This window comes from Chamaea fasciata, unplaced genomic scaffold (assembly GCF_029207755.1).
Source record: "Chamaea fasciata isolate MVZ Bird 193981 ecotype frontalis unplaced genomic scaffold, bChaFas1.0.hap1 SCAF_220, whole genome shotgun sequence".
NCBI lineage: Eukaryota > Metazoa > Chordata > Aves > Passeriformes > Sylviidae > Chamaea > Chamaea fasciata.
In genome coordinates this window covers 84,271-105,699 of record NW_027094305.1, presented here as the reverse complement: position 1 = coordinate 105,699, position 21,429 = coordinate 84,271, and the positions used below count along the sequence as shown (strand labels likewise).

Below are 21,429 nucleotides of genomic sequence, written 5' to 3'. Positions count from 1 at the left end.
TCCTCCCCAAAAAAACACATCCCCCCCCCCTTCCCAAAATCCCATCCATCCCGGAGGGCTTTGCCGGGACGCGGCCGCTCCATCCCCGCTGCCCCCGAGGCTGAAATCCGGAGTTTATCTATTTTTTATTATTATTTTTTTTTTTCTTGAATTCCACGCTCGGTTGGAATTACCCTCATCCATTTCGGGCAGGGGAGGAATGGTAAATAAAAAATAAAAAAAAAAAATATAAATGAGGGTGGGTGGGTTTTATTTATTTTTTTTTTTTTGCTGTTTTGTTGGGGTTTTTTGTTTGGTTTTTTTTTCTTTCCCAGGGAATCCAGCCTGCGGTGGAGATAAGGGCGGGTTTATCCATCAGCACGAGCCGGGGTTTTTTTTTTTGGTTTTTTTGTTGTTTTTTTTTAATGGGATGAGGTGGGGGAAAAAAAAAAAAAAAAGAAGAAGAAGAAAAGCTCTGGCGGATCCATTGTGGGAGCAGCGGGGATGGGAATAAACCCCGGGAGAGGAGCCGGGGGAAGGGGCAGCAGGTGCTGCCTCAGATGGGAATTTTTTTTCTTTTTTGATCCGCTCGATTTGAGGCGATCCGGGCCGTGGAGACGCTTCCCAGCCCCTCTTCCCATGGGATTCTCCCGCTTTTGGGATGGCTCCCAACACCCCAAAAGCGGCCGGTGACGCTCCGGCATTTCCCGGGCTCGGGAGATAAACCCATCCCAAATCTTTTGATTTTTTTTTTTAAATTTTTTTTTTCCCTCCTTTTTTTTCCACCCTGCTCGAAGCCAAGGCCTGATCCAGAGGGTGATCCAGAGGCGGCCGGGAAGGATCCATGGGAAAGAGGGAAAGCTTTTCCCCATTTCAAAAGAAAATCATTATCCAAGAGTCTCCTCTGCCTTCACCACCGCACCCCTGCCCTGCTCCCCCAAACCCTGCCGGGTTTTTTGGTTGGTTTTTTTTTTTTTTTTTTTTTGGAGGGGATTTCAGGGAAAAATCAGAAGGATTTGGGAATGATGGGGTGGGAGGTGGTGGTTACAGAATCCTCGGCGGAAAAAAAAAAAAAAAAAAAAAAAAAAGAGGAGGAAAAAAAAAAAATCATCGCTTGCCTCTTTCGCGGTGCCCCTCAATCAGGTAATTGGCCATAATTGGCCAAAATGAGGCGCCGCGGTGCGACTGGAAAACGCAGATGGGAGCCGGGAAAAGGCTGCTCGGAGAGGGGGAAAATAAAACCGGGAATAACATTTTTTCCCCCCCTCGCATCCACATCTCCTCAGCCGCTCGCTCCTGATTTTCCTTTTTTTTTTGCGGGGGGGGGGTGTTCTCGGAACCGAACAAAGCGACAACAAAATAATAAATTAAAATATCCCACGCTCGTCGTTTTTTTTTTTTTTCCGTGATTTTAGGGGTGATCCCAGCAGCTGGGAAAAATCCCGGGGAAAGGGGAATGTAGTGGGGAAAAAACCGGCATGGGCAAACCTGTAAAAATTCCTTCCCCCCCCTCCCAAAAAAAAACCCCAAAATTCCCGGTTATCCCGAAGGAAGCGCGGCAGCCCTCCCCGGCTCCGGGCAGGCCAACGCCGCCTCTTGTTGCATCCATCCCTGCGGCTCCACTCGGCTGGATTTTGGGGCTGGAGAGGCAAACTTTTCCTCCGCCGGGAGAGCGGGGTCGGGGATGCTCCGATCGCCTCCGCGGGAGCGCCGGGAGCGGGACGCGGAGAGAAAGCGTGGATGAAGGGTGGGGGGGAAAAAATTAAATAAAATAAAATAAAATAAAAGAGGATCGGGGAAATGTGGTGGGTGGTGGGGGGGGAATAAAAGCATCCCGGGAAAGAGGAATTCCTACCTGCGCTGAGCTGAGCTGGCGGCCGCTCGGCTCCGTGACTTGGCCGGTTGTGCCGGAGCCGAGCGGGGTTTTTATAGCCGGGATCGCGCCCCCCGCCCCGGCCACGTGCGCGCCTGAGCCCACCCACCCCCGGGGCTGCCGCCGGGCGGGCGGCTCCGGGAGACTGACGGACGGACGGACGGACGGACCGACCGACTGGCTGCCCCCGCAGCCCGCGTCCCTTATCCTGAACCCCGCGCCTTCCCCGCCACCGGCATCCTCCCCGCGCGTCTCGTCCTTCATCGCTCACCCCGCATCCTCCCTGCGTCCCTGATCCTGCATCCCTCATCCCACATCGCTCATCCTCCCCGCATCCCTCATCCCCGCGTCTCTCATCCTTCCTGCGTCCCGCGTCTTCCCCGCGTCCCGCATTTCACATCCCGCCTCCTGAATCCCGCATCCTCCCCACATTCCATACCCTTCATCTTTCCCCGCATCCCGCATCCCATATCCCAAATCTCTCATCCCACATCCCACAACCCACATCCCACATCCCACATCCCAACCCCAGATCCCGCATCCCGCGTCCCGCATCCCATATCCCAAATCTCTCATCCCACATCCCACAACCCACATCCCACATCCCAGATCCCAACCCCAGATCCCGCATCCCACGTCCCGCATCCCATATCCCAAATCTCTCATCCCACATCCCGCATCCCAACCCCACAGCCCGCATCTCGAATCAGAAATCCCGTATCCTGCACCCCACATCCCACACCCTCCCCGCATCCCTCGTCCCGCATCCTTCATCCCACATCCCGCATCTTCCCTGCATCCCTCATCCCCCATCTTGCATCGCACATCCCACACCCTGCACCCCACATCCCAAATCCCGCACCCCACATCCCAAATCCCGCACCCCACATCCCAAATCCCGCACCCCACATCCCGCATCCCACATCCCAAATCCTGCATCCCAAATCCTGCATCCCACATCCCAAATCCCACATCCCAAATCCTGCATCCCAAATCCTGCATCCCAAATCCCACACCCCACATCCCAAATCCCACACCCCACATCCCAAATCCCGCACCCCACATCCCAAATCCCGCACCCCACGTCCCAAATCCCGCACCCCACATCCCAAATCCCGCACCCCACATCCCAAATCCCGCACCCCACATCCCAAATCCCGCACCCCACATCCCAAATCCCGCACCCCGCATCCCAAATCCCGCACCCCGCATCCCAAATCCCGCACCCCGCATCCCAAATCCCACACCTCACATCCCAAATCCCACACCCCACATCCCAAATCCCACATCCCACATCCTCCTCACATCCTTGGAGCCACTTCCCGCCATGTCCCGGATCAGGAGAAGCCGAGATCAATCCCAAACTCTTCCCAAAGGGGATTTTCCAACCTCAGCCCCTCCCACATCCCGCCCCCATCCCGCTCCTGAGCGTGAGAGTGGGAATCATGGATTTGGGATTTGCTGGAGGAGCAGAAGGAATAGGGAACAGGGAATGGGGAATGGGAATGGGAATGGGAATGAGGAATGGGGAATGGGAATGGGAATGGGGAATGGGGAATGGGAATGGGAATGGGAATGGGAATGGGAATGGGGAATGGGGAATGGGGATGGGAATGGGGATGGGAATGGGAATGGGAATGGGAATGGGAATGGGGAATGGGGAATGGGGAATGGGGATGGGAATGGGAATGGGAATGGGGAAGGGGAATGGGAATGGGAATGGGGAATGGGGAATGGGAATGGGAATGGGGAATGGGAATGGGAATGGGGAAGGGGAATGGGAATGGGAATGGGAATGATGGGAATGGGAATGGGGAATGGGAATGGGAATGGGGAATGGGGAATGGGAATGATGGGAATGGGAATGGGAATGGGAATGGGAATGGGGAATGGGAATGGGAATGGGAATGATGGGAATGGGGAATGGGGAATGGGAATGGGAATGGGGAATGGGGAATGGGGATGGGAATGAGAATGGGAATGGGGATGGGAATGGGGAATGGGAATGGGGAATGGGAATGGGGATGGGAATGGGGATGGGAATGGGGATGGGAATAGGGAATGGGGAATGGGGATGGGAATGGGAATGGGAATGGGGAATGGGAATGGGAATGGGGATGGGAATGGGAATGGGGAATGGGGAATGGGGAATGGGAATGGGGAATGGGGAATGGGAATGGGAATGGGAATGGGAATGGGAATGGGAATGGGAATGGGGGATGGGAATGGGGAATGGGGATGGGAATGGGGAATGAGGAATGGGAACGGGAATGGGAATGATGGGAAGGGGGAATAGGAATGGAAATGGGAATGGGAATGGGGAATGGGAATGGGAATGGGAATGGGAATGATGGGAATAGGGAATGGGGATGGGAATGGGGATGCTGAATGGGAATGGGAATGGGAATGGGAATGATGGGAATAGGGAATGGGGATGGGAATGGGGATGGGATGGGAATGGGGAATGGGGAATGGGGATGGGAATGGGGAATGGGAATGGGAACAGGGAATGGGGAATGGGGAATGGGAATGGGAATGGGAATGGGAATGATGGGAATAGGGAATGGGGATGGGAATGGGGATGGGATGGGAATGGGGAATGGGGAATGGGGATGGGAATGGGGAATGGGAATGGGAATGGGAATGGGAATGGGAATGGGAATGATGGGAAGGGGGAGTGGGAATGGAAATGGGAATGGGAATGGGAATGGGGAATGGGAATGGGGAATGGGAATGGGAATGGGAATGGGGAATGGGAATGGGGAATGGGAATGGGAATGGGAATGATGGGAATAGGGAATGGGGATGGGAATGGGGATGCTGAATGGGAATGGGAACGGGAATGATGGGAATAGGGAATGGGGATGGGAATGGGGATGGGATGGGAATGGGGAATGGGGAATGGGGAATGGGGATGGGGAATGGGAATGGGAATGGGAATGGGAATGGGAATGGGAATGATGGGAAGGGGGAATGGGAATGGAAATGGGAATGGGAATGGGAATGGGGAATGGGAATGGGGAATGGGAATGGGAATGGGGAATGGGGAATGGGAATGGGAATGGGAATGATGGGAATAGGGAATGGGGATGGGAATGGGGATGCTGAATGGGAATGGGAATGGGAATGATGGGAATAGGGAATGGGGATGGGAATGGGGATGGGATGGGAATGGGGAATGGGGAATGGGAATGGGAATGGGAATGGGTAATGGGAATGGCCAAAACCTTTGGTTTCTCCCAAAAATCCCCCCATCCCCATTCCCCCCCCCCCCCCCCCCCCCCGTTTTATTTTGGAATTCTCATCCCTGCCGATGCCTCTCCCTGCCCCACCTCAGGAATTAATTAAATCCGGCGCCACGATCCCATCTCAGGAATTCCTTGGAATGATTCCACGGGAAGGGCTGGAAGCATCTTTCCGCTCGGGAATTGAGTTTGTGCCCCCGGCTGGGACCACCCTGGATGTGCTTGGAGCCTGGAAAAGCCCAAAATTTGGGAAAGTGCCCCAAACCAGAGGTGGAACAACCTGGGAGTGTCTGGAGGGTGGGATAAGAGCTGGGATTTGGGGAATTTTTAGGGAAAATGGGGCGGGATGAGAGCCTGGATCTGAGGAATTTTTAGGGAAAACAGAACATTTATTTTTTCATTTAAAAAAATCTGGTTTTTAATGAAAACCTTGCTCCGGTCTTCCCTGAAACGCCCGGATTTTCAAGAATTCCCTGGATTTTAGGCCTGGGAGACGCTTTGCCCTTTCCCGGGATAATTTCCCGACGTCTCCAGGCTTCATTCCCAAAATTGCCATTTTTGTGATTTTATTGCCAAAAAAACCACCTTTTCTCCCCGAATCTGCACAAAGGGATCCGAGCTGGTGACGAGGAGGAAAAATATCCTTTTGTTTTTTAGCGTTCCCAGGTTTTGGGGTTTTTTTGGGATCCGTGCCAGAACCCACAGCCTGGGCGGGAAAAGGTTTGGGATGTGGGATTTGGGAAAATCAGGAAAATCGTTCCCCCGGAATTTGGCGTTCCCGTGGTCCCGTGGGTTTGGAGCAGCCTGGGATAGGGGAAGGGATGGGATTGAAGGCCCGTGCATCCCAAACCATTCCGGGATTCTGGGATCCAGGACACTCAGGATCCAGCCCGAGGGGGTTTTATGGAATTCAGGGATGGAAAAGGGAAGGGAGACCCTTCCTGGAGTCCCCGATTCCCAGGGAATTCCCAAAATTCCTTCCTGGAGTAGGAGTCGGGATGGGGCCGGATCCAATCCCAAGCTGGTAATAGAGGGAATTCCCTGGGAAAGGGGGAAAAAATTTGGATCTGGGCAGGAATTCCCGGCTGGGCTGGAATTCCCAGAGAATCCCTGGGAATGTTCCCAGACAATCCCTGGGAATGTCCGAGGAAAGCACCTGGGATGGTGGGATTGGAACGGGGTTGGGGACGGGATGAACTTTTTTTTTTTTTTTGGTTCAAATGATGGAAAACGATGGATCCGAGCCCAAATATCCTGGAATCCTGGAATGGTTCAGGTGGGAAGAGACCTTCGGGATCATCCCGTTCCGGCCCCCTGCCACGGGCACTTCCAGAGCTCATCCCGGATCCAGCTGGAAATTTTCCCAGTGTGGAAAAATCACCTCATCAGCCCCATTTCCTTGGGGGGGAAAACTCTGGATTTCGGCAAAACTTCCCTAAAAAATTAAAACCAAATATTCCGGGGTGGAGAAAGAGCTGCTTTGATCTCAAATTCCTGCTGCATTCGCGTCCAGCCCTTGGAAGACGGGGAAGATGGAATTCCAGCCGCCTTCTCCCAGATTTGGGATTGCGGCTCCTCCAAGGTCTCCTGCTTCCCATGGGAAAAAGAATAAAATCATTCCCTAAGGAAAAAAAATCTGCTCCGTGTGAGGGAAAGGCTGGCCGGGAACCAGGTTGGAGCCGGTGACTCGTTCCCATCTGGAATTCTTTCGGAATTCCGTGTCCTCCCCGTATCCATCGGGTTTCTGGAAAATCTCCACGGCCTCTTCCGACACTGTGGGGCGGAGAAATGAGGTTTTGTCCGAATTTGGATCTTTTTTTTTTTCCCCCCTGGTTTTTGGGAATTCCAGCTCTGGAGGGCGGATGAGGATGGAGGTTTGTCCCGCTGGAGCGCAGATCCCGAGTCCGGAGGAAAGAGGTGGGGGGGATTTTGGGAAGGAATTCCTGGCTGGGCTGGAATTCCCAGAGAACCCCTGGATCCCTGGGAGTGGGCAAGAAAAGTTTGGAGCAGCCTGGGATGGTGGGGTTGGAATGGGATGGGATTGAAGGTCCGTGCATCCCATCCCAAACCATTCCGGGATTCTGGGATCCAGGACACTCAGGGTCAATCCCGAGGGGTTTTTATGGAATTTGGGGATGGAAAAGGGAAGGGAGACCCTTCCTGGAGTCCTGAATTCCCAGGGAATTCCCAAAATTCCTTCCTGGAATAGGACTCGGGATGGGGCTGGATCCAATCGCAGGCTGGGAATGGAGGGAATTCCCTGAGAAATGGGATTTGGGAAGGAATTCCGGGCTGGGTTGGAATTCCCAGAGAATCCCTGTGAGTGTCCAAGGAGAAGTTGGAGCACCCTGGGAGGTGTGGGGATCCCCTGCCTTGTCCATTCGCGTGGCCGGACAAAGGGACAGAGGGACAGAGGGACGGAGGGACAGAAGGACGGACAGATGGGGAAATCACAGCCCAGCGCTCCCCGCGTTTCGACGAGGTTTGCCCTCAGCGCGCACCCGTCGGAGACCGCAGAGGCTGCCGGGAATGGTAGTTTCCCCCGCTTAGCGCAGCCACCGCGCACGCGCAGCACTGCCCCTTGGCGGAGGCGTTCTCTGATTGGCTGAGAGACGGGTGGTGGGCGGGGCTAGAGGCCGTGGCGGGAATTGCGGCGGCGGCGAATTCGGCGCGAGCGGCACCAGCGAGAGGAAGGCCGGGTAACGGCTGAGGGGAAACGGAGCCGAGGGGAAACCGAGCTGAAGGGAACCGACCCGAGGGGAACCGACCCGAGGGGAAACCGACCCGAGGGGAACCGACCCGGTTCGAGCGGCTGCCGGGGCAGCGGCGGTGAGTGCAGGGGCTGAGGGGGAACCGGCCCGGCCCGAGCGGCTCTGAGCGCCGGAGTTCTGAGGGGAACCGGCCCGGCCCGAGCGGCTCTGAACGCCGGAGTTCTGAGGGGGAACCGGCCCGGCCCGAGCGGCTCTGGGCGCCGGAGTTCTGAGGGGAACCGGCCCGGCCCGAGCGGCTCTGGGCGCCGGAGTTGTGAGGGGAACCGGCCCGGCCCGAGCGGCTCTGAACGCCGGAGTTCTGAGGGGAACCGGCCCGGCCCGAGCGGCTCTGGGCGCCGGAGTTCTGAGGGGAACCGGCCCGGTCCGAGCGGCTCTGGGCGCCGGAGTTGTGAGGGGGAACCCGGCCCCGGCCCGAGCGGCTCTGAGCGCCGGAGTTGTGAGGGGAACCGGCCCGGCCCAAGCGGCCAAGGAGCGCCGGAGTTGTGAGGGGAACCGGCCCGGCCCGAGCGGCTCTGAGCGCCGGAGTTGTGAGGGGGAACCGGCCCGGCCCGAGCGGCTCTGGGCGCCGGAGTTGTGAGGGGAACCGGCCCGGTCCGAGCGGCTCTGGGCGCCGGAGTTGTGACCGGCCCGGCCCGAGCGGCTCTGAGCGCCGGAGTTGTGAGGGGAACCGGCCCGGTCCGAGCGGCTCTGGGCGCCGGAGTTGTGAGGGGAACCGGCCCGGCCCGAGCGGCTCTGAGCGCCGGAGTTGTGAGGGGAACCGGCCCGGCCCGAGCGGCTCTGAGCGCCGGAGTTGTGAGGGGAACCGGCCCGGCCCGAGCGGCTCTGAGCGCCGGAGTTGTGAGGGGAACCGGCCCGGCCCGAGCGGCTCTGAACGCCGGAGTTGTGAGGGGAACCGGCCCGGCCCGAGCGGCTCTGAGCGCCGGAGTTGTGAGGGGAACCGGCCCGGCCCGAGCGGCTCTGGGCGCCGGGACTACGGAAGGGGCTGAGGCGGCCAAGGGGCTCCGCCTGAGGGTGCGGAGAAGGGTCTGAGGTGGGAAGCCTCAGGCAAAGGAGCAGGGAAAAGCCGGGAGTGAGGGAATGGCGGGTGAGGGTGGGAAAAGAGGCTGAGGTGAGGTGTCCAAGGGGGCTTGGGTGAGAAGTGGGGAAGAGCTGGGCTTGGAGTGGGGCAGAGGATGGGAAAAGGGGCTGAGGTTGAGGTGAGCAAGGGGTCTGGAGGTGTTGGGAGGGGCTGGGGCTGAGGGGATGGGAAAGGGAAGGGAGAAGGATTGAAGCGAGTGGGTTTTTATTGCAGTGGGTGCGTGGGGAGGTCGGGGTTTGGAGCTGCTCCGGAAAGGAGCCGGGAGAGGGCTGGGTGAGAAGATGGGATTTGGGAAAGGAGCTGGGCTGTGGGTTTGGGGAGGGAGGCGGATTTGAAGGCAGCAGCAGGTGGGGTAGGAGGTTTGAGGCGCGGGGGGGGGGGGGGGGAAGGAATTAAATGTGAGTTTAGGGATAAATCTGGGCCGGTGTGGAGGAGCACGGGGAGAAGGGGATGAGGGACCTGTAGGACTGCAGTGGGAATTTGCGCTGGATTACGGAGAGAGAGGAATTATCTGGGATGAGGGGTCTGGGAGCGGGACAGGGAGCTTGAGGTGAACTTCGGGGTCAGCTCGTGAAGGGCGTGGGGAGAGGGATGAGGCAGGAAATCGGTGCTGGAAGCGCAGGGACGTGACGCAGCCGTGAAAATTCCGAGCAGGGAAAAAAGCCTCAGTGCCAAACCCAGCGCTCCTGGCCAACTTCATCTTATCGGAAAGTCGATCCAGGTGACCCAGGAGGTCCTGCCTTCCCTCTGCCCCCCCGTGCAGGAGAACGTGCCCGCGGAGCCCTTTTCCCTCCTCACCCAGCTCCCCCTCACCGGGAGCGGATCGATGGCGCTGCCCCGGGCGGCCGGATCCCGCTGTGCCGCCGGGATTGTGCCGGAGAGCCGGCTCCCAGTTACCATGGTTTTGTAGTTCGACTTCAAGATCCCCTTAATTAGGTTTTTTTGTTTTGTTTTGTTTTGTTTTTTTTTTCTTTTTCAAAGTTCTGCGCTAGAGTTTGAAAGAAGAACGGAACTCGCAGCTTGGTCTCGAAAGGTGTTTATTAAATTTTTTATCTGAAGGCCAGTGCACCCGCTCAGCGCCAGGCTTAGGGTGCTGAAAGACACGGCTGCCAAGAGCACCAGACCCGGTCTCTAAAGTTTGCTAAAAGAAGTTTTTAATTCAGTTAACTCTTGAACCGCACTATATTTACAGTTTTGTGCCGGTAATCGCTGCCAATTCCAGGCACGCCGTTTTCCGCGTCGCCCGTATTCCACCAGCGTCTCTGTGCCGCCGTCACAGCAGAAGATGGAGCGGGAAGAAGAAGAGCTTAGGACACCGCCCAAAATTCTCCACGTTGCCTCTATCCACTTCCATCCCATAAACCCCAAACCTACAAATTTTCACCCTGTGACGAACTCAACCGCTATCTGAATTTAAATTTTTGTTGTTCTCGTTTCTTCCACCAGCGTTGGCAGTTTTCCCCATGGGCTGAGGTCAAAGGCTTTCCTGGGCTCCCGCCAGGGGTCCCGGAGCCCCCCAGGACAATTTGAGGGGTTTTCCCTGTGCCACGGATATGGCAACTCCGGCTGCCTCCCCTCAGGAAACCGTTCAGTTTGAGTTTAGTCGGTGCGTAAAAGTTGATTTTTTTTTTTGTTTGTTTGTTTTTTTAAATCCTCTCCCAGGTTTTCCCTGCCATGAGCCCCTGATCCATCGGGAATGGCCGAGGAGGGTCCCCCCAAGTACAGCCTGCTGCGGGAGGTGGGCCGAGGCAGCTACGGCGTGGTCTACGAGGCCGTGGCCAACCTCAGCGGGCGGCGCGTGGCCGTCAAGAGGATGCGCTGCCACGCGCCCGAGAACGCCGAGCTGGCCCTGCAGGAGCTCTGGGCCCTGCTCAGCGTCCGGCGGCGGCACCGGAACGTGCTGCAGCTGGAGGAGTGCGTCCTGCAGCGCGGCCGCCTCTTCCAGCCCTTGGAGGGCCGGCCCTGCCCGCTGGTGGAGACGTGCCTGAAGGGCCGCGGCTGCGCCGACCCGCGCTCGGCCTGCTCGCTGTGGTTCGTCACCGAGCTCTGCCGCGGCGGCACCCTGAACGAGTTCCTGCTGGCGCGCCGCCCCGACGCCCGCCTCAACCGCAGCTTCATGCGGCAGCTGAGCGGCGCCGTGGCCTTCCTGCACCGCAGCCGCATCGTGCACCGCGACCTCAAGGCCGACAACATCCTGGTGGCTCACGGCGCCGACGGGCCCGTGGTGAAGGTGGGGAGACGGGGCGTGGTGGGGCCGTGGGGCTCTTGGAGATGGGAAAGGATCCAGGAGCTGGGGGAGTTTGCCCGGAGAAGGGAAGGATCCACCCGGGTCGTTCCTAACTCGGTGTTCCCGAGAATTCTACCCAAGTTTGAATCCCCCCAGGAATTCCACCCAGCTCGTTCCTCAGATTCCCAAGGATCCCACCCAGCTCGTTCCCAGCTCAGAATCCCAAGAATCCCACCCAGCTCATTCTTTAGATTTCCAGGAATTCCACCCAGATCATTCCCAGCTCAGAATCCCAAGAATTCCACTCAACTCATGTCTCAGAATCCCAAGAATTCCATTTAACTCATTCCTCAGAATCCCAAGAATCCCACCGAGATCATTCTTTAGAGTTCCAAGAATTCCACCCAGATCATTCCCAACTAAAAACCCCAAGAATTCCTCCCAGCTCATTCCCAGCTCAAAATCCCCAGGAATTCCACCCAGCTTGTTCCCAACTCAGAATCCCAAGAATCCCACCCAGCTCATGTCTCAGAATCCCAAGAATTCCATTTAACTCATTCCCAACTCAGAATCCCAAGAATCCCACCCAGCTCATTCCTCAGAATCCCAAGAATTCCACCCAACTCAGAATCCCAAGAATCCCACCCACCTCATTCCTCAGAATCCCAAGAACCCCGCCCGCCTCCTCCCTCGGGATCCCCACAACTTCCATCCGCAAACCGCCAAACCCCGAGCGCGATCCCGCCAAATCCCATTTTTTTTTTTCCCCCCCCTTCTCCCCTCATTCCAGGTGGCGGATTTTGGCCTGAGCAAGGTTTGCCAGGGCAAGGGGAACGTGAACCAGCTGTGCCTCTCCTCCGCCTGCGGATCCAACTTCTACATGGCCCCCGAAGTTTGGGAAGGGCACTACACGGCCAAGGCCGACATCTTCGCCCTGGGCGTCATCTTCTGGGCCATGGTGGAGAGGATCACCTTCCAGGACGGGGACACCAAAAAGGAATTGCTGGGTTAGGAATAATTTTTTTTTTTGGGATCCTCTCTGATTCTTTTTATTTATTTATTTACTTTTTTTCCCGGGGCGTTTCCACCCCCTGGAATTTACTCAGGGGGGACGGGTTTGGAGCGACTTTGAGATGGTGGCAAAGGTTTTCCCTGGGTGATCCTCAAGGTCCATTCTGAGCCGCTCCATAAATTCCAAGATGCTTTGAATGTGGCTTTTCCCAGGAATCCCAACAATTCCACCCAGATCATTTCTGAGAATCCCAAGAATTCCACTCAGATCATTCTTTAAAATCCCAGCAATCCCACCCAGATAATTTTTCAGGATCCCAAGAATTCCACCCAGATAATTTCTGAGAACCCCAAGAATTCCACCCAGATCATTTCTGAGAATCCCAGGAATTCCACCCAGATAATTTTTCAAAATCCAAGAATTCCACTCAGATCATTCCTCAGAATTCCAAGAATTCCACCCAGATCATTTCTGAGAACCCCAAGAATTCCACTCAGATCGTTTTTGCAGAATCCCAAGAATTCCACCCAGATCATTTCTGAGAACCCCAAGAATTCCACCCAGATCATTTCTGAGAATCCCAAGAATTCCACTCAGATCATTTTTGCAGAATCCCAAAAATTCCACCCAGCTGTTCCTTAGATTCCCAAGAATTCCACCCAGATCATTCCTCAGAATCCAAGAATTCCACCCAGACAATTCCTCAGAATCCCAAGAATTCCACCCAGCCCATTCCCTCTTTGGGAATCCCCTCATTCCCATTCCCCTGCTCTGCCTTGGGCGGAGAAATCGAATTTCACTCGGGGATTTTTTTTTTTTTTTTTTTTAAACTCAGCAAACTTTTGTGTCCGACTCTTCATCCCTGCCTTGAGCAGAGTTCCCAACAACATTCCCAACAACATTCCCAACGGTTTTTTTTCCTCCAAATCATTGATTTTTGGGGTTTTTTTTCCGGTGGGTTCTCCCAGCCTAACCCAGCTCTCCGTCGCGCAGGCACTTACGTCCGCCGAGGCAAGGAGCTGATCCCGCTGGGAGAAGCTCTGCTGGAAAATCCCAAACTGAAGCTCCAGATCCCTCTGAAGGACGAGGGATCCCTGCCAGAGGATCTCTGCCAGCTCCTGCACCACATGCTGGCCTTCAATCCCAAGGAAAGGCTGGATGCTTTCCAGCTGGAAGTGAAGATCCAGCGGATTTCCTACGGGAAAAAGCGGCCGCGCTCCGGCTCCTAGAGCGGGAGGGTGAGTCCGAGCTTCCCGGGGGTTTTTGGGAATCAACCCCAGGCCAAAATCCTGGGAAAATCCATGGGGAAAAAAAAAAAAAAAAAAAATCCAAACTGAGAGAAAAAGGTTTCGGCAAAAGTTTGGTTGAGTTTTCAGAATTTTTCACCTTCAATAGGTGAAGAAAAGTTGGGAGGGCGGGAAAAAATTCCCGTTTAGTTGGAGCTGTTCACCCTAAAAATTCCCATTTATTTGGAGCTGTTCATCCCAAAAATTCCCGTTTATTTGGAGCTGCTCACCCCAAAAATTCCCGTTTATTTGGAGTTGTTCATCCCAAAAATTCCCGTTTATTTGGAGCTGTTCATCCCAAAAATTCCCGTTTATTTGGAGCTGCTCACCCCAAAAATTCCCATTTATTTGGAGATGTTCATCCCCAAAAATTCCCGTTTATTTGGAGCTGTTCATCCCCAAAAATTCCCGTTTATTTGGAGCTGTTCATCCCCAAAAATTCCCATTTATTTGGAGTTAATCACCCAAATCCTGGTGTGAGAATAATCAATTGATTGATTATTGGTTTATTTTGGTCATTTGAATATTTTAGTATTATAAAAATTGGTTTATTTTAATTCACACCCTCTCCGGGCTGGGAGTTTCCCTCTGGAATTCTCCACCACGGAAATCTCTCGGAAAAGGCTGGATTGGAAATCCCGAGTCCTCCAATGAGTTTAAAAAAACCAATAAATTTTCCCAATTTTTTTTTTTTGAGTTCCCGATGGGTTTTAGATCCTGGATGGAAGTTCGAAAGCCCAAACTTCAGGGAAACTCAGGAGGGACTTCCCAGGGTTTTCCAGCCTTTTTGTCCATCAAGATCCCAGAATCTATTTAGGTTTTTCCTTCAGCTCCAAAATTTCTCCTTCGCGGCTGTCGCCAATTCCGAATTCGTTTTTCTGGGAGAGAAATCCCGATTTTCCCCAGCATTTCCTCGTCCCCGGGGTTTTTTGGGTTGCTTCCTCCACCTCAAAAAAAGTCTTTTCATCTTGTAAAGCGCCAGGATTCCTTGGAAAACCTGGAAAATTCCTCCTGGTGCACTCTGGGATCGTTCCCGACCCTCTCAATCCATAATCTGGATCCCAAAGCCAGTTTTGAAGCCGATCTCTCCACGGGAATTCCGGGTTGTAACGATTCCTTCTGCTCCCGGATTTCTGTCCCAGCTCCCAGTGAGGAAAAGTGGGAATGATCCCGAATGTTTCCTTTTCCACGTCCCTCCAGCTCTCGTTAGCGTGCTGCTAATTGAGCCAGTTAATTAAAGGAGGCAGTGCCAATAGCAATCAAACTTTGCTGCAGCCTCCTGCTTCCCGAATGATCCTGTTCTTTTTCCTCTTGGGAATAAAAGGAGGGATGGGATTGAAGGTCCGTGGATCCATTCCGGGATTTTGGGATCCAGGACACTCAGGGTCCATCCCGAGGGGTTTTTTATGGAATTTGGGGAAGGGGACACCCTTCCTGGAGTCCCCAATTCCCAGGGAATTCCCAAAATTCCTTCCTGGAATAGGAGTCGGGATGGGGCTGGATCCAATCGCAGGCTGGGAATGGAGGGAATTCCCTGGGAAATGGGATTTGGGAAGGAATTCCCGGCTGGGTTGGAATTCCCAGAGAATCCCTGGGAGCGTCCAAGGAAAAGTTGGAGCATCCTGGGATGGTGGGGTTGGAACGGAATGGGATTGAAGGTCACTGTTCACTCCAACCATTCCGGGTTTAAAATCCACCCACTTGGGATTTTTTTCTTTTTTTCCATAAATTTAAACCCCAGGAGAAGGAAAAAACTTGGAATTTTCCCCCTGGGAAGCCCCTGCTGCCCTGAGCTCTTCCCGAAATTCCCAAAGATACCAAAGATAAAATTCCGGATTTTTTTTTTTGCCTTTTTTTTTTTCCTCCCCAGGGGTCGATTCCCACCTGGACCCGGAACTGTTGGAGGTGCCGAAGATCTCCGTCCTCCCCTGGAATTCTCCACCTGGAAAATCCATGGAAAATCCCGGATTTCTTTCCCGCCGCGGTTCTATTTATACGGACGCCACCTTATTTATTTGTACAGGAACTTTTAAAAGGAGAACTCCCTCTTTAAAAAAAAACAAAAAAAACCCCAAAAAAAATCTTTTATCCCAAACTTTTTGGTGGTTTTTATGTTTCTGTTCCTTTTCCGCGGAGACGTTGAAAATCCCTTCTAAAGAATGAAAAATTTCCCGCTTTTTGGCCCTTCTCTTCCCATCGACGGCAAAAGAAAAACTCCCCCAAAACCAGGAGAAACCACCTGGAAATGGAATTTCCAGCCCTGGATTCAATCCTGGCGTGGAATTTGGCCCGGGGGGTGTTTCAATGGAGATTTTGGGCGTTTAATTGGAGTTTTGTCGGTGTTTAATTGGAATTTTTGGGGGGTTTAATTGGAGTTTTTTTGGTGTTTAATTGGAATTTTTGGGGGGTTTAATTGGAGTGGTTTTTTCAGTGTTTAATTGGAGTTTTTGGGGGGTTTAATTGGAGTTTTTGGGGGGTTTAATTGGAGTTTTTGGGGGGTTTAATTGGAGTTTTTTGGGGGATTTAATTGGAGTTTTTTCGGTGTTTAATTGGAGTTTTTGGGGGGTTTAATTGGAGTTTTTTCGGTGTTCAATTGGAGTTTTTTCGGTGTTTAATTGGAATTTTTCGGTGTTTAATTGGAATTTTTTGGGGCTTAATTGGAGTTTTTTGGGGTTTAATTGGATTTTTTTGGGGTTTAATTGCAGTTTTTTCGGTGTTTAATTGGAATTTTTTGGGGGGTTTAATTGGAATTTTTTGGGGGGTTTAATTGGAATTTTTTTTCAGTGTTTAATTGGATTTTTTTGGGGTTTATTTGGAATTTTTTGGGGCGTTTAATTGGAGTTTTTTCGGTGTTTAATTGGAGTTTTTTCGGTGTTTAATTGGAATTTTTGGAGGGTTTAATTGGAGTTTTTTTGGGTTTAATTGTAGTTTTTTCGGTGTTTAATTGGAGTTTTTTTGGTGTTTAATTGGAATTTTTGGGGGTTTAATTGGAATTTTTTTTCAGTGTTTAATTGGAATTTTTTGGGGTTTATTTGGAATTTTTTGGGGGTTTAAATTGGAGTTTTTTGGGGGGTTTAATTGGAGTTTTTTCAGTGTTCAATTGGAATTTTTGGGGGGTTTAATTGGAGTTTTTTGGGGGATTTAATTGGAATTTTTTTTCAGTGTTTAATTGGAGTTTTTTGGGGTTTATTTGGAATTTTTTGGGGGGTTTAATTGCAGGGTTTTTTTCAGTGTTTGAGTTTTTTCGGTGTTTAATTGGAGTATTTTTCAGTTTTTAATTGGAGTTTTTTGGGGGTTTAATTGGAATTTTTGGGGGGTTTAATTGGAGTTTTTGGGGGGTTTAATTGGAGTTTTTGGGGGGTTTAATTGGAGTTTTTTGGGGGATTTAATTGGAATTTTTTTGGGGTTTAATTGGAATTTTTTTTCAGTGTTTAATTGGAGTTTTTCGGTGTTTAATTGGAATTTTTGGGGGGGTTAATTGCAGGGTTTTTTTCAGTGTTTGGGTTTTTTTCAGTGTTTGAGTTTTTTCGGTGTTTAATTGGAGTTTTTTGGGGGTTTAATTGGAATTTTTGGGGGGTTTCATTGCAGTTTTTTCGGTGTTTTAATTGGAGTGGTTTTTTCAGTGTTTAATTGGAGTTTTTTCAGTGTTTAATTGGAGTTTTTTTGGTGTTTAATTGGAGTTTTTTCGGGGTTTAATTGGAATTTTTGGGGGTTTAATTGGAGTTTTTTCAGTGTTTAATTGGAGTTTTTTTGGTGTTTAATTGGAGTTTTTTGGGGGTTTAATTGGAATTTTTGGGGGGATTAATTGGAGTTTTTGGGTGGGTTTAATTGGAGGGTTTTTTTCAGTGTTTGAGTTTTTTTGGTGTTTAATTGGAATTTTTGGAGGGTTTAATTGGAGTTTTTTTGGGGTTTAATTGGAGTTTTTGGGGGGTTTAATTGGAATTTTTGGGGGATTTAATTGGAGTTTTTCCAGTGTTTAATTGGAGTTTTTTTGGTGTTTAATTGGAATTTTTGGGGATTTAATTGGAGTTTTTTTAGTGTTTAATTGGAGTTTTTTGGGGTTTATTTGGAATTTTTTGGGGGTTTAATTGCAGGGTTTTTTCAGTGTTTGAGTTTTTTCGGTGTTTAATTGGAGTTTTTTGGGGGTTTAATTGGAATTTTTGGGGGGTTTCATTGCAGTTTTTTCGGTGTTTTAATTGGAGTGGTTTTTTCAGTGTTTAATTGGAGTTTTTTCAGTGTTTAATTGGAGTTTTTTCAGTGTTTAATTGGAGTTTTTTTGGGGGTTTAATTGGAGTATTTTTCGGTGTTTAATTGGAATTTTTGGGGGGTTTAATTGGAGTTTTTTGGGGGGTTTAATTGGAATTTTTGGGGGGTTTAATTGGAGTTTTTTGGGGGGTTTAATTGGAATTTTTGGGGGGTTTAATTGGAGTTCTTTTGGGGATTTAATTGGAATTTTTGGGGGGTTTAATTGGAGTTTTTTCAGTGTTTAATTGGAGTTTTTTTGGTGTTTAATTGGCATTTTTGGGGGTCTTAATTGGAGGTTTTTTTGTGTTTATTTGTAGTGTTTAATCGGTGTTTTTTCAGTTTTAAACTGCGGTTTTTTGGGGTTTATTTTTGATGATTAGTCGCAGTTTTTCGGCACTTACTGGAATTTTTTCAGTGTTTAATTGGAGTTTTTTTGGTGTTTAATTGCAGTTTTTTCTTTAATTGGAATTTTTTGGGGGGGTTTAATTGCGGCGTTTTTTGGTGTTTAATTGGAAGTTTTTTCAATGTTTAATTGAAGTTTCTTCGGTGTTTAACTGGAATTTTTTCCACGTTTTATTGGAGCTTTTTTGGTGTTTAATTGGAAATTTTTGGTGTCTAATTACAGTTTTTGGGGGGGTTTAATTGGAATTTTCGGGGGTTTAATTGGAGTTTATTTTGTGTATATTTTTGGCGTTTAATTGGAGGGTTTTTCGGCGTTTAATTGGAGTTTTTTGGTGTTCATTTTCGGCGTTTAACCGCGGTTCTTTGCTGCTTATTTTCGGTGTTTAACTGCAGGTTTTTTGGTGTTTATTTTTGAGGTTTTAATTAGAATTTTTTGGTGTTTAATTGGAGATTTTTTTTGGTGTTTACCTGCAATTTTTTGGTGTTAATTTTCGGTGTTTACCTGCAATTTTTTGGTGTTCATTTTCGGTGTTTACCTGCAATTTTTTGGTGTTTAATTGGAGTTTTTTTTTGGTATCTAACCGCATTTTTTTTTGGTGTTCATTTTTGGTGTTTCTTGGAATTTCCTGGACTCTGCCATCCCGCCAAAACTCCGAGCTGGCGGAGGGGGGTGGGGGGAACAAATTCCACCAAATTTTCTGGAATGTTCTCTCAGCTCAACCCAAAACCTTCCATGGTGTTTCCCTTCCTTGGGGGGAAAAAAAAAAAAAAATTGGATTTTTAAATGGATTTTTAAATTAGATCTGGCTTCCCACCAGGGAAGGATCCTTCCCTTTTCCAGAGGGAAGGGAAGGAGCAGCCGCTCCCGAAAATTCCGCGTGTTGGGGCAGGAATGGCTTGGAAATTTGGGTTGGAAATTTGGGGTTTTCCCCCCTCGCTGCCAGCTCTGATTGAAGCACAAATCCATGGAGAGGATTTTCCTTTTCCTTTTCCTCCCCCTTCCCATTTCCCCTCCCTTTCCTTTTCCCATTTTTCCCATTCCTTTCCCTTTCCCCTTTCCCTTTCCCTCCCCCTTTCCTCCTTTTCCCTTTCCTTTTCCTCCCCCTTTTCCTCCTTTTTTCTCCTTCCTTTCCCCTTTTCCTTTTCCTCCCCCTTTTCCTTCCCCTTTCCCCCCCCCTTTTCCCCCTTTTTCCCATTCCTTTCCCCTTTCCCTCCCCCTTTCCTCCTTTTCCCTTTCCTTTTCCTCCCCCTTTCCTCCTTTTCCCTTCCCTTTTCCTCCCCCTTTTCCTCCTTTTTTCTCCTTCTTTTCCCCTTTTCCTTTTCCTTCCCCTTTTCTTCCCCTTCCCCCCCCTTTTTCCCCCTTTCCTTTCCCCTTTCCTCCCCCTTTTCCCCCTTTTCCCATTCCTTTCCCCTTTCCCTTTCCCTCCCCCTTTCCACCTTGCCCCTTTTCCTTTTCCTCCCCCTTTTCCTTCCCCTTTCCCCCCCTTTTTCCCTCTTCCCCCCCTTTTCTCCTTTCCTTTCCCATTTTCCTTTCCCATTTCCCCCCCTTTCCCCCCGTTTTTCTCTTTCCCCTCCTTTTTTTCTTCTTTTCCCCCCTTTTCCCCCTTTCCTTTCCCATTTTCCTCCCCCTTTCCTTTCCCCTTCCCCCCCCTTCCCCCATTTTCTCCTTTCCTTTCCCATTTTCCTTTCCCATTTCCCCCCCTTTTCCCCCCTTTATTCCCTTCCCCTTTTTTCTCCTTTTTTTTCCCTCCTCATTTTCCTTCCCTCCTCCTCCCTTTCCCACCTGCCCAGGCGCCTCTGTCCCTGTAATTCCTGCCAGGAATTGTCCTTGGAAAAGCACCGCTGCGGGAACAAAACTCATCCCGGAATTCCGGGGGGGGGCGGGTCACAACAGGATCCGTGTGCTGAGTTCCCCTCTTTGCTTTCCCGCCCTGGATTAGGATTTCCCCATCCTTTTCCCAACCTTAATTAAGATCCCTCCATCCTTTTCCCCACCCGGAATAAAAATTTCCCATCCTTTTTTCCATCCTGAATTTTCTCCATCCATTTTTCCCCATCCTTAATTAAGATTTTTTACATCCTTTTCCCACCCTGAATCAGGATTTCCCTATCCTTTTCCCATCCTGAATTAAGATTTTCCCATCCTTTTTCACACCCTGAATTTCCCTCATTCTTTCTCCACCCCGAATTGAGATTTCTCCCTGCTTTTCCCATCCCAAATTACTATTCCTCCATCCTTTTCCCATCCTGAATTAAGATTTTTCCATCCTTTTCCCACCCTGAATTCAGATTTTCCCATCTTTTTCCCACCCTGAATTAAGATTTTTCCATCCTTTTCCCACCCTGAATTAAGATTTTCCCATCCTTTTTCCCATCCTTAATTAAGATTTTTCCATCTTTTTCCCACCCTGAATTAAGATTTTCCATCCTTTTCCCCATGCTGAATTAAGATTTTTCCATCCTTTCCCCATCCTGAATTAAGATTTCCCATCTTTTTCCCACCCTGAATTAAGATTTTCCATCCTTTTCCCATCCTGAATTAATATTTTCCCATCTTTTTCCCACCCTGAATTAAGATTTCCCATCCTTTTTCCCATCCTTAATTAAGATTTTTCCATATTTTTCCCACCCTGAATTAAGATTTTTCCTGAATTAAGATTTTTCCATCCTTTTTCCCACCCTGAATTAAGATTTTTCCATCCTGAATTAAGATTTTCCCATCCTTTTCCCACCCTGAATTAAGATTTCCCATCCTTTTTCCCATCCTGAATTAAGATTTCCCATCCTTTTTCCCATCCTGAATTAAGATTTTCCCATCCTTTTTCCCATGCTGAATTAAGATTTTTCCATCCTTTTCCCATCTGGAATTAAGATTTCCCATCCTTTTTCCCACCCTGAATTAAGATTTTCCATCCTTTTCCCATCTGGAATTAAGATTTTTCCATCCTTTTCCCATCTGGAATTAAGATTTCCCATCCTTTTTCTCACCCTGAATTAAGATTTTTCCATCCTGAATTAGGATTTTCCCATCCTTTTCCCACCCTGAATTAAGATTTTTCCTGAATTAAGATTTTCCCATCCTTTTCCCATTCTTAATTTACGATTCCTCCATCCTTTTTCCCGTCCTGAATTAACACTCCCCCATCCTTAATTAAGATTTCCCCTGAATTTCCTCCATCCTTTTATCCCCAATCCCGCATCCAGCCCACGCCATCCCGCTGCCTCTCCTGGTCCTGATCCCAGCCCCATTTTTCTGGGATAATTTTAGGATTTCCCTCCCTCTCCCCACACGAGAGAATTCCAGGATTCAG

General features: G+C 50.3%; 1 protein-coding gene across 2 annotated transcripts; it reads left to right on the top strand.

The window, feature by feature from the left end:
* Positions 1–7,745: 7,745 nt before the first annotated feature.
* Positions 7,746–15,898, top strand: LOC136304925 (serine/threonine-protein kinase pdik1l-B-like). Of its 2 annotated transcripts, XM_066208346.1 has the most exons (5): positions 7,746–7,926; positions 10,609–11,176; positions 11,964–12,180; positions 13,179–13,423; positions 15,342–15,424. In XM_066208346.1, exons 2-4 carry the CDS (start codon positions 10,643–10,645, stop codon positions 13,412–13,414), a joined length of 987 nt encoding a protein of 328 aa, XP_066064443.1. In that variant the 5' UTR covers positions 7,746–7,926; positions 10,609–10,642; the 3' UTR covers positions 13,415–13,423; positions 15,342–15,424. The 2 variants fall into 2 exon arrangements, with proteins under 2 accessions (XP_066064443.1, XP_066064442.1); XM_066208345.1 differs by lacking the exons at positions 7,746–7,926; positions 13,179–13,423 and having other exon boundaries at positions 10,507–11,176; positions 15,342–15,898.
* Positions 15,899–21,429: the final 5,531 nt, after the last annotated feature.

Coding starts and splice junctions, on each gene's coding strand:
- LOC136304925 (XM_066208345.1), top strand. CDS start 10,643: ATGGCCGAGGAGGGTCCCCCCAAGTACAGCCTGCTGCGGGAGGTGGGC. Junction 11,177..11,963: donor CCGACGGGCCCGTGGTGAAG/GTGGGGAGACGG, acceptor CCCTCATTCCAG/GTGGCGGATTTTGGCCTGAG. Junction 12,181..15,341: donor CACCAAAAAGGAATTGCTGG/GTTAGGAATAAT, acceptor TTTCCTCCCCAG/GGGTCGATTCCCACCTGGAC.